The sequence below is a fragment of the Papio anubis genome, chromosome 5 (genome assembly GCF_008728515.1).
Source record: "Papio anubis isolate 15944 chromosome 5, Panubis1.0, whole genome shotgun sequence".
In the NCBI taxonomy this organism is placed as follows: Eukaryota; Metazoa; Chordata; class Mammalia; order Primates; family Cercopithecidae; genus Papio; species Papio anubis.
Window position 1 is genome coordinate 140,800,531 of NC_044980.1, and position 12,324 is coordinate 140,812,854.

Below are 12,324 nucleotides of genomic sequence, written 5' to 3' on the forward strand. Positions count from 1 at the left end.
ATGAAGTTCATAGTATATTGGAAAAGCAGATACAATAAATAATACTAATAAATAAATAAAATAATGCCAAGGAGGAAATAAGGCAGAAAAAAAAATGGTACAGTAAATTCTGAGATGGGGAGGGGAGGGGATACAATTTTAAGTGGCATATATAGGGAATAACTCTCTCAGAAGGTGACATTTACATTAAGACCTAAGGGTACTGATTCTGTAGGTATATCTGAGGGGAACATATTCCAGGGAGAAAACATAGCAAAACGTTTAGTGTTGTTGAAATAGAGCTACCTCAGCTGTAGAGGAGGAAGTCAGGAAGCTAATGGGAGGCCATGTTATAAAGGGTTTTGTAGACAGTTTTAAAGACTTTGCCTAATATTCTGATTGACAGTTTTGAGAAAAGTAATATGATTTGATTTATATTTTAAAGGAATAACTTTGCCTGATATCTATTGAAAACACTGCAGGGAGGCAAGGGCTGGACAGCTAATTAGCTATTGCAGTAGTCTACAGAAGAGATGATGCTAGTTTATACCATGTGGTGGAACTTTTGAGAGGTGGTTAGATACTGAGTCTGTTTTGAAGGTGGAGTCAACAGAATTTGTTGAGTTGAAGTACTATGTTAAAAAAAAATAAAGAGAGAGAGAGAGAAAGGAGCACTGTAGTACCTTTTGAACATTATAGCACCAGTTACCTGAAAAAATACACTTGATATACCTGGTTGAGTCTAACCTTTGCCAGGGATTCATATAAGTTACTTATCTAAATTCTCCATGAATATTTATACTAATATGGAACTCACCACAATCTAAAGAAATTCATTTAGGTGTTTGAATCATTTATCAAAACAAAGGAACAAGCAAGCAAATACTGCTTGACTTCTCCAAAATGAGTATTAGCAGATATAATATTATTAAATTTTCTGTCATCTTTGTGCCTGTTTTCAGTAAGTAGTTTTCAAGGAATGTATTAATTTCACCTATGTTGTCAAATTTTTTGGTATATAGTTATTTATAACATTTCTAAATTATTCTTTTAATATCTACAGCTCATATAACGATGACCTTTTATCTCTAATATTGGTAATATATGTTTTCTTGACTCTGATCAATTTTGCAAATAGCTTATCAACTTACTAATGTTTTCAAGCCGCCAACTTTTGGCTTTTTTCTGCTTTCTATTTCATCAATTTCTCCTCTTTATTATTTATTTAAAAATGTTTCTATGCTCATCATTGGCTAGCTTCTTCAGATGAAAGTTTAGATCATCCATTTTAGAACTTCCTTCTTTTCTAATATATGTATTAAGGTTATAAATTTCCCCCAAATTACTGCTTTGGCTGCTGGGATTTGACAGGTTATATTTTCTTTGCAATTCATTTCATTTCTAAATTCTATGATTACTTTGAGTCATGAGTTATTTAGAACTCATCCCTTTACTTATAAATATATTTCTTATAAATGTTATATACTTGATTCTTTTTGTTCTTCCAGTTTGATAATTTCTGTGTTTTAACTGGAGTACTTACTTGTTAATATTCTATGTAATTACTGATACCATTGGATTTAAGTCTTCCATCATCCTATTTGCTTTTGAATCCATTTTTTAATATTTTGGCTCTACTTTTTGTCTTCTTAAAAAACTAATCAAGTTCTTGTAATTATCATTAATTACTAAACTCGTACTTCCAAAACACTACAAAGAGCAAATATATTTCTTCTTTCACATGGAAAATATACATATGATTTTACCATGGAGCACATACTGACAACTAAAAGTTACTGAACACTTAGTATGTGACCGATACCGTGTTAAGCATGAACTTACATGCATTATCTGTTTTAATCCCTTAAAGCAGTAATATAAAGTAAGGACTACTATTATTTATGATTTTCAGATGAGAAAATTAAGGCTGAGAAAAGTTAGATAAGTCACTTCTCTAGTTAGTGGTGGAGCTAGGACTCAAAAACTCATGCAATTTATGAGTATTGATCTCTGAGTCTTTCCTTTCTGGGCTGTGTATAACCAGTATCTTCACTTAAAAAGGCGAATATTATTTCTAGCATGCCTATCATTCTAGATTTCTTCTTACGGGCAGGTAATTGTGTCACATATTATGAAGGATTTTTGCTTTCTTATTGCTTTGCTATTCCTTGTTTCTTTGTTTATTTACCTTGTCTAGTTAAAAATGGCCAAATTCAAGAAGTTAAATTCACCTCATATGGTGCAAAATCAATCTTTGAGTTTGAATAACCTATATTACAGTCCTTTTACGACCATTTATTCAAGTTGGATTAAGGAACTCAAGAGGTTTTCTTAAGCCCATCCATCTCTTTGAATGCCATAAAGTAAGGCTGCTTTATGTTTTGCTTCTTCAGGATTCTGAGATGTGCAAAGACTACCGAGTATTGCCCAGGATAGGTTATCTTTGTCCGAAGGATTTAAAGCCTGTCTGTGGTGACGATGGCCAAACCTACAACAATCCCTGCATGCTCTGTCATGAAAACCTGTAAGTATTCAAGTTGCCCCATCATATCTTCCAGTTTAGAATTTCTCAGCTAGAGTGTTAACCCATAGTAATGCACCAATATAAATTTGAAAGGTGTTGCAAGTAATTTATTCATTGTAGAAATTAAAAATTCAAAATTCGTGAATTATCTTTCTTATATGTAAAATAGAAAAGATTTAAGGCTATTCTTTTGGTAAATTGCTTACCTACATTGCTATATGCTCTATTGAGTAAAAGAGAACAAAAAAAAATAGTGGGGTTACAATTACAGAATATAGGGATAAGCCTGTGTACAGTCACGGGAGTGTGAATATCATTCATTCTGTGTGTAGTGGACAAAAACAGTAGAGAAGTACTGCTATATAAACTCAGCCCAGTGTATAATATCTAAAAGCTCCTATGACTATAATATAGCTACAGATTCCCCATTTCTTTAACCCCGCCTCTTGAAAGAAGTAGTACCTTGCAAAAGGAAAGTGCACTGTACAAAAGAAAGCACAATAAGTAAATGGCTGATCTGATGTCTGCTCTCATATTTATGACTATCTGGGTATCTGGAGGCATATTATTTCATGATTCTAAATCTGCGCTCCCTTCATTGGAGAAATGCAGACAGTTCTCTGAGCTACTGACTTCACAGATGATTGAGAAGAACTGCTAGATATAAAAATATTTTTATCTTAAGTTAAATTCAAGGGATTCATTTTAATATTCTTATTATTGGCTTTAGTTTTGTTGTTGCTCCTCTGCTCAAATGCTGTCTGAATTTTTAATTTCCCCTTGCCTCTATGTGCATCCCTTCCCTTCTCCTGGCCACCATTTGGCCAGCTTTCAAGGAGAGAATGGTGACAAACCTTGTTTTTTCCATCTCACCTGACCCCAGACCTACATTGCAGTTCATGTACTACTTTATCCTTCTTAGGACACTATAAGCAAGGCCCAGAACATGAGGATAGGACTCCCTGATATCCTGCTTTTTAATCCTGGAAAAATATTTAAAAGAAAAAGGCACTCCTCAGGTCATATGCTTAAAAGCATAAAATCTGAATATAATCCTTCATCTATAGGTAAGGTATGGTAGATAAGGCACTTTCAGATTTCAGTCACTGAATCCCTGCAACCTGCTATGGAATGTTGTTATCTTTATTGCACAGAAGGTTAATCTGAGGCTCAGAGAGTCCAGGTAATTTGTTTAAAGTTACAAAGCTAGGAAGTAAATCAGACAGGATTTTGACCTTATTGATTTGGGTCTAAATACAGTTTTCTTTTTTCTCCACTTAAATTCCTTAGTTTTTCAAAGACCAAAGATTCCTTAGATAATATGAAGAAAGTTACCCCTTTCAAGAAATTTTTTAAAAATTATGTGATGTGAACAATCCACACACATAATATTCATAGGCTCATGGAGCACTTGAAATTCATCCATAGACCTTATAGGTTTTTAATAATTAACAAATTCTTAGCAAACTATCGCAAGAACAGAAAACCAAATTCTGCGTGTTCTCACTCATAGGTGGGAATTGAACAATGAGATCACCTGGACACAGGAAGGGGATCATCACACACCGGGTCCTATTGTGGGGAGGGGGGAGAGGGGAAGGATAGCATTAGGAGATATACCTAATGTAAATGATGAGTTAATGGGTGCAGCATACCAACATGGCACATGTATACATATGTAACAAACTTGCACGTTGTGCACACGTACCCTAGAACTTAAAGTATAATTTAAAAAAAAAGAAGAATTAAGAAATTCTTGTTTAAGCAATAAATATAACTGCCCAGGAATTCCATTACTATGTATACCTTATCTGCAGCCCAGAAATCCTTCAATTCCTCTTTCTTGTAAATGTCAGGGCCTAAATTATCCATAAAATTTTCTTCAACATTTTCATCAACTTTATAGACCCATAACAAGTGATCTATTTAAGGGAACTTTAGAGTAAGAAACTGAAATGATGAAAATATTAAGAAAGCATGCCTCAGGATAGTTTGTTTGGTTAAGGGAGCTGAGAGTACATATTATAAAGAAGGATCAGGTTATCTGAGGCAAAAGGAAACAATATTCATTTCCAAGGTTTTAGAGAAAGTTATAGGAGAGCAATTTCAACTTAAGCAATGCCAAAAGACAAATTGCACTGCCTTGATAGATAATGAGTTTCCCATTACCAGAGGCAAACAAGTACATGTCTGATTCATAATATTTCTCCAATGAAAGGGTTAAAATTCATACTCCTTAAGATTCATTCCAACCACAAAACTCAGACTGTATCATTTGTGTCTTGTTATATTTTTCCCCAAGTCATATTACTGGTACTCAATATAGTCAGACATCTCTCTCGGATCTATTTCTCGCATCTGTAAATGCGAGATCACCTTTAGACCAGATGATCTCCAAGTTTATTTCCAACATTCTTAATGAACTATAGCAGTGAATGAAATGTGACAGGATAGGTCCAGGGCTAGGGGACAAATCTGGAGCAGAAGAGAGACAGCCTGGACGATACCTACTGAAAATGAAAATAGTTGAATGCAGATCCCAGATCCTCCCTCTAAATGTAGTTTGGTTTGATACCAAATGTCCTGCGCATTGGTCCTTATTTATTTTCTTATTATAACTGAAAACTTCCTCATTGTTGAAGCATCCTCTGATCTGTTTTAGGATACGCCAAACAAATACACACATCCGCAGTACAGGGAAGTGTGAGGAGAGCAGCACCCCAGAAACAACCGCTGCCAGCAAGCCCGCGTCTGTAAGTACAGAAGTAGACTGGCCTCCATGGTTACGCTGTGAGGAGTAGTGGGTTCTGGTTTTGTTCTCTTCCATTGAGTAACAGACATTTATCTGGCCAGAGAGGTAACACTAGGTCAGGTGACCCAGAATTGGTCACATTTTCACTATAAGGATAATTAAGTAATTACTGAAATAAGTGGGAATAATGCAGCAGTTAATATTTTGAACCATTTAATGGATTCATTAATAGATTGTTTATGAGCAATGTCTCCAATATAACGTTTCTTATTTCAGGATAGGTTTTATCTTCTGTGATCTACAATACGAAGATGAGACAGAGACCAAGAGAGGTCAGAGAGTGACAGAGTTGGATTGAAACAATTTCTATATAATGCCCATATTCTTGAACTTTGCATTGTATTAAATTATTTTCCAACATTAAAAGTTGACCAATTTCATTTAAACTCCTGAAAGGATGTTTCAACATGCGTTACTGAATTTGACATTCTCCCTGGTGGCTATTTAAATAGTCATCCTCAGGGAGATGGTATATAACATGAAAAAATAGGAATTTTCAAATAAGAGAAAAATATTTTGTTTTGGGATAAATGTCAGTGCAAAGTTCATTTTTTGCTGTGCTTCCTATATGAGACTCTTGGCAAATCACATAAATACTCTAAACCAAATATCCCAATGAACTATGAAAATATTCAATAAAGACTGACTTTTATACATTTGGCACAATGTCTGAAAAATTAATGTTACTATTATTACTATGCCTAAGACCAAAGTATGAATTTAGAAAAAGAGAAGAGTCCAAAGTATGAACTTAGATAAACAGACCATGGTATAGTGCTTATTTATTTTTAATAAATTATTTTCAATTGTAGTTTGATAAAATTATATGTAATAAACAACATTTTAATGCATTATATTTAATAAAGCTATTTATTATTATTCACATTCTCTTTGCTCCATTCCACTGCCACAGAAAGCTTTGGCAATAAAGGAATCAGAAACTATTCAGCCAGATTTGAAAATCTTAATCAAGCAATACTAGATAAGGCCATATTAAAAATGTCTACCCAACAATCTTTGTTATGGGAAACTGTGAAAACAAGATTCGTAAGCTAGAGTCTTCCTAGTTTCACATTAGCAGCTGAAAGCAGTGTAGAGGAAGCCGAGGACTGGAATGAAATCAGAAGACCTTATCTTTCTCATGTGGGCTTGACAAAGTTATTTACCACCCATTTAAAGACCTCTATTCTGGTTCTTTACCAGAATCCATAAAAAGAGAATTTAAACTTTAACTCTAGTCCCTATATTGTGTTTGCTGTCTTATTATATAGAAATTCTTAGTAGTTTGCATCCATTTTATTGACAGAATATACTGTTCCCCCTCCTCACAAACTCACCTTTACATATATCTCAGGAGACAAAGGTCAAAATAGCTTTATGCCAGTCCAATAGACCACATCTTAGATCACACTTCCCTGTAACTCTCATCCTGTGTAGGCAACGTGGAAAAACTACTTTATAAAGAATTTGCCATAGGTTTATACTGGTAAGATGTATTTCTTTAAATAATGAAGAATCTTGCTGGGGCTCGGCACACAAGGTGTTGTAAAAGAGTGCTGTTCTTCCATTTCTGGGTGTATGCTTTCCACTGGAGTTGCATAGCAGACATTAATAATGACAGAAATTATTATGCTGTTAGTTAATGAAACAAAAACTGAAAGTGTCCTGGACACAGGTGGAACTTCAGGTCCCTGCGTAAGATTCAAGGGTATGATCTTGGGTACAGGTGGTAGAGACTGGTCATGGCCTAGCATTGTTCTGATGACTAGTAAGGATATATATACTGGAGTTGAAGCCTATTGTCTGAACTTTATTTCTGGGTGGAAGTTTCTCTAAGGAAGTCTGGAATCTCAAGAATAGAATAACAGTCCAGGCAGTCATAACTTTCCTGGAAAAGTACGTTGAGTATCTTGGAACTCACACTTTTGTTACTAAATACATAATACTTCTTATTATGCAATAACTATTATACAGTAACTACTAAGATTTACATAGGTCTTTAGAGTTTTATGTACATTTTCTGTTTGTTTCCTTCCAATAGTCATTTGATTAGGGCAGGGATCACTGTCTTTCCCACTTTACAGAAAATCATCTTGGGGGAAACTGTCACTTACTAAAGTCCCTCAGTATAATACATTGGGTTCAATGTAGATGTCCCGACTTCGTTTCCAATGCTCTACTACCATTCCTTAGTTGTCAGGAGATTCTGAAAACTAAGTGCTCTCGAGAAGGCATTATCTCAATTAAAAGATGATTTGCTAGATTGGAAGGAAATTTCTATATTAAGAAAAATACCAGTATTGTTTTGTGAGATAAATAAATGACTATTCTTATCTCTATTTCTCAATGATTTCTCAAGTCTATGGACATCTTGCATTCTACATTATTATTATGCATTTTGATAGGTTCACTTGAAAATTCTTATCTATATCTGTCAATTTCATGACAGATTTTCAAGGATTCAGGAAGACCAAAGCTTGCTACTTTCAAACCAAAGAAAACTGCCTGGAGTTGATATAGGCAATAAAGTGGAGAGACAGTGCTGCTCATGCCCCAGGTGGTACTAGTTGAAGATGTGCAGTTATGTGAAAGAAAATTCCTGAAGCCCTCACCCCCTATAAGATTATTTTTAAAATACTGATTTAATGTTTTAAAAGTTGATTTCAAATATATGGATGAGTCAGGCAAACGAAGACAGCTGATTACATTCTAGTGGCCTACAACAAACTATAGTAGAAAAACATTCATGTTACAGGAATTGAATTCAAGTTATGACCTAACATGACAGCGGCAAGTTACTAAACTTCTCTGAAGCTCAATTTCCTCATCTACAAAATGGTGCTAATTATACCTACTTCTTTTTTATCAGCATGAAGGCTGCATGTGATCAAAGGCAGAATTAAGCCATGTTCATTTTTGTGTCCACCTCAACACGTTGTACATACTAGGTGCTCAATATTTGTTGTATCAAACTGGATAAAATGTGAAACTGATTTTTAAACTGTTAGTTCTTTGCAGAATGCAGAATCTATGTATTTCTTTGATTAAGATGCAGCTCTAAATATACAGCCCACATTTCTGCAATATCTCTGGCTTCTAGTATCTAACTTACCCATCTTCTCTTCTAGGATGAATGACGGGAAGATTGTTGAAAGCCATGAGGGAAAAAATAAACCCCAATTCTGAATCACCTACCTTCACCTCTGTATATACAAAGAATTCTTTGGAGCTTGTCTTATTTGCTATAGAAAACAATACAGAGCTGTTGGGAATAGACTCACTGATTTTCAGTCTTTTCCATCTCTTTCCTCCTAGACTCCGTAATCTGAGGGTATAAAGAAATCTCCACCAAGTCTGAGCCCTCAAAATGTCCTGATTACAATGCTGCCTGTCCAACTGCCTGTTCAATAAAAGCAAACTCAGCAGAACACCCTTTCTGAGGCTTCATTGTCACTGTCTGGATAATAGATATTTGCTTTTACAGAAACTGAATAAACTCTACCCTTTTGTGTTTTTGTCTGGCTAAACCCATTGGTGGACAGAGAATGCTCACTTTATTCCTGCTTAAGTTGCTGTCATAGCTGAGAAAGACTGTCTAGAAGAGAGGTGGGGAGATACGGGTTCCCAGCAGCCAACAGCTATACAAAGTTAAACTAGCTATAAATCAGTTTCATCTTAACTATTCATTACCATACCAGCTCCCTTTTCTACATTTTCATGAATGGGATAACTGCCTCTCAGTTATTTAGGTCCCATCCAAAGACACAAACCAGTAAGTTCTCATGTCTATTCATTAAGTTACATCTTGACAATTTCCTATATCACGGCCTTGTACACATAATCTGGGAAGAAGTAAGAAAATTAATTACCAATTTGTGTAAGCCTCTAAAGTGGCAATCTCCAATAGAAATGTAATTTAAGCCATATATGCAGTTTTAAATTTTCTAGAGGCTAGAAATAATTAATAATTATAAAATTATTAATTTCAATAATATATTTCATTTAGCTTAATATAGCAAAACGATTAATGTAATAAATATAAACTTAAATTTACTAAGTCTTTGATTTTGGTGTATATTTTACACTTCTAAGCCAGAAGGTTTACAATTATATGCAATTTTAAATTTTCTAGAAGCTACAAATAATTAATAATTATAAAATTAATTTCAATAATATATTTCATTTAGCTTAAGATAGCAAAACTATTAATATAATCAATATACATTTTGAAATTTACTAAGTCTTTGACTTTAGTGCATATTTTACACCTTCTAAACCAGAAGGTGATAAATAATGCTGAGATGGGACTAAAGAAAGTCAAAACACTTCTGTCAACCCGACCTGTCCACTACTACCAAATACGTATTTTCTCTATGTAACATGATCTTCAGATTTCATTTTGCATTAAGGGTTTTCAGAGATCTATCCCTTTCAAACTCCTTATTTTCTCCTTTTAGTAGTCCTCCTGAAGCCTTCCCATTTCTTTCAGGCATCAGAAATACCTCAGGATGTGGAGAAAAGAGAAGGTTTACACACTCTTGATGAAAAGCTGAGATGGTCCACATCTCATTTTGGACCAGCCACATTTCAAGTACTCAAGAGATACATGTGGATAGAGGTCACTGTATTAGGCAACACAGTGCTACCGTGAGCTAATGGACGTGGGAAATCAGAGAAGGAATGCAGGCACTAGGTAGGGGTGGATGAAATGCTTGTAAACACCTTCCTCTATGCTAAAACCCTGCAAATCCCTAGTCTACCTAGTTGCTTTGTTCACTAGAAAATTCTGGGCTAATTCTGAATACACTCCATAGGGAGAAATTATATGGAAAATCCATTTTGCTGCAAGATGTTCTCAGCTCCAGAAGAACTAGCCTGATGTGACAGACTTACTTGGATTTGGGAAGTTAATTTGTTATTTTTCCCCTCTTTTTTTTTTTTCTGTCTCTACTAGCTCAATTAAAATAGGATTTGGAGATCTTTTTCCTTCGTAACTGAGTGAAAATAAATTATCCCTTATGCTGCATTCTTTTCTACGTTACATTAAGAAAAAAAGAAGAAGGGCCTATAAGTAATTTTTTCAAGCATGAGAAATATGTAGTAATTCCTGTTGAATTATTATTATTATTATTAGGCAATTTCAGGATGTACAGGATGGGTTCTGAGTGCCTATGACATATGAGATTTTTTGTCTTCTTCCTGTTCACTTCTAGGAAATCCAGAAAAACTCTTTTTCTGGCTAAAACATATGCTTTTCTGAGAAGGTGTTTTGTTATGTCATTTTGAATATTTGATTAGAATATAAACACAAATCCTTTATATTTATTTTATCATTATTAATATACTCAAAAGACATTCTTATCCCGTCCTTAAGACATTACCAATTCTTGGTAATCACTCTGAGTACAGAGACAGAGTTTGACTTAGAGATAGAGTGGGGTAGAGGATACAATAGTCTGGAATGGGATGAGACAAGGAAATGAGGAGAGGCCGGTGACCTCAGGAGTAAGAATCAAAGGTGGAGGGCGGGGCGGGTGCAGAGGTCAGGGATAGAACAAGACCAAGGAAAATAAAGTTGAAAATAGAGTGAGGCTCATGTATTGGGGTTAAGAGTGTGAATGTGTAGAATGTATTACCTGGGATTTAAAAAGCTGAAAGTTGATTTCTTTTGGGGGGTCTACAAACTAGGAGTGTTTATAAAATTGCATCTATGTCAAAATGGTAACAAATAAATTGATTCACCAAATATCAAGTAAACTAATCTTTGAGTTACTTAAGTTATATCCTGATGGACAGGAGGTAGATGAAAACCAGGCCTATCTCACTGAGGCTTCAAAACTAGACCTAAAATTCTAAACCAGAAGGTGATAAATAATGCTGAGATGAGACTAAAGAAAGCCAAAATACTTCTGTCAGCCCACCTGTCCACTACTACCAAATACGTATTTTCTCTATGTAACATGATCTTCAGATTTCATTTTGCATTAAGGGTTTTCAGAGATCTATCCCTTTCAAACTCCTTATTTTCTCATATTAGAAGTCCTCCTGAAGCCTTCCCATTTCTTTCAGGCATCAGAAATACCTCAGGATGTGGAGAAAAGAGAACATTTACACACTCTTGATGAAAATATAAATTATTTAAAACCCTATGGAAAACAGTATGGAGACATCTCAAAAAACTAAAAATAGAACTACCATTTGACTCAGCAATTCCACTACTAAGCATCTGACCAAAGGAAAATAAATCATTATATTAAAAAGACATCTGCACTAGGATGTTTATCACAGCTCAATTCACAGTGGCAAAATCATGGAACCAACCTAAGTATCCATCAACAGTTGCTTGGATTAAAATGTGGTATATATACACCACAGAATCCAATGCACCCATTAAAAGGAAGGAAATCTTGTCCTTTGCAGCAACATAGATGGAGTTGGAAGCCATCATCCTAAGTGAACTAACTCAGAAACAGAAAATCAAAGATTGTATATTCTCAGTTATAAGTGGCACTCATAGATACTAAACTCTGAGAACTCCAAAAGGAGGGATGGGAGAGGGATGAGGGTTGAAGAATTACCTATTTGATATAATGTTCACCATTTGGGTGATAGGTACACTAGAAGTCTACCGTTATACAATATACCCATATGATAACATGCACATTTACTCTTTGAATCTAAAATTAAAAATGAAACAAAACATCAAGTTACTTCTGGAACCAACAGCAGATAATTCTGTATTTGATTTGTAATTCCTGTCATAAGCACAGGGCAGAAGTAACAAAGGCAGGAACACCAGGTATTTGCCATCCCACAATAGGGCAGATACTTAGGAACTGAGCAGATCTAAGCTCAAATCCTGACTTTGTCACTCACTAACTCTATGACAACGAAAATGCTACTTTATCGCTCTGGGTCTTCATTTCTTCTATAAAAGGGGGCCTAATAATTTCTGCCTTACAGGTTACAAGGAGGATTCTATTATATAGTTTATCAATGCCACAAACTG

The 12,324-nt window shown here is 34.8% G+C and overlaps 1 protein-coding gene across 8 annotated transcripts in view; it reads left to right on the forward strand.

Annotated features, from left to right (window-relative positions):
* The window catches only part of SPINK5 (serine peptidase inhibitor Kazal type 5), a 111,957-nt gene extending 102,716 nt beyond the window's left edge, over nucleotides 1–9,241 (forward strand). For 3 of the 8 annotated variants that reach the window (XM_031666531.1, XM_031666526.1, XM_031666527.1), the window contains 4 exons: nucleotides 2,373–2,503; nucleotides 5,166–5,256; nucleotides 5,532–5,587; nucleotides 8,444–9,240. In XM_031666531.1, the coding sequence (XP_031522391.1) occupies nucleotides 2,373–2,503; nucleotides 5,166–5,256; nucleotides 5,532–5,552 (243 nt within the window). In that variant the 3' untranslated portion in view covers nucleotides 5,553–5,587; nucleotides 8,444–9,240. Of the gene's footprint in view, nucleotides 1–2,372; nucleotides 2,504–5,165; nucleotides 5,257–5,531; nucleotides 5,588–8,443 lie in introns of all 8 variants that reach the window. The other 5 variants (XM_031666533.1, XM_031666532.1, XM_031666528.1 and 2 more) reach the window with 4 other exon arrangements.
* The last annotated feature ends 3,083 nt before the right edge of the window (nucleotides 9,242–12,324 follow it).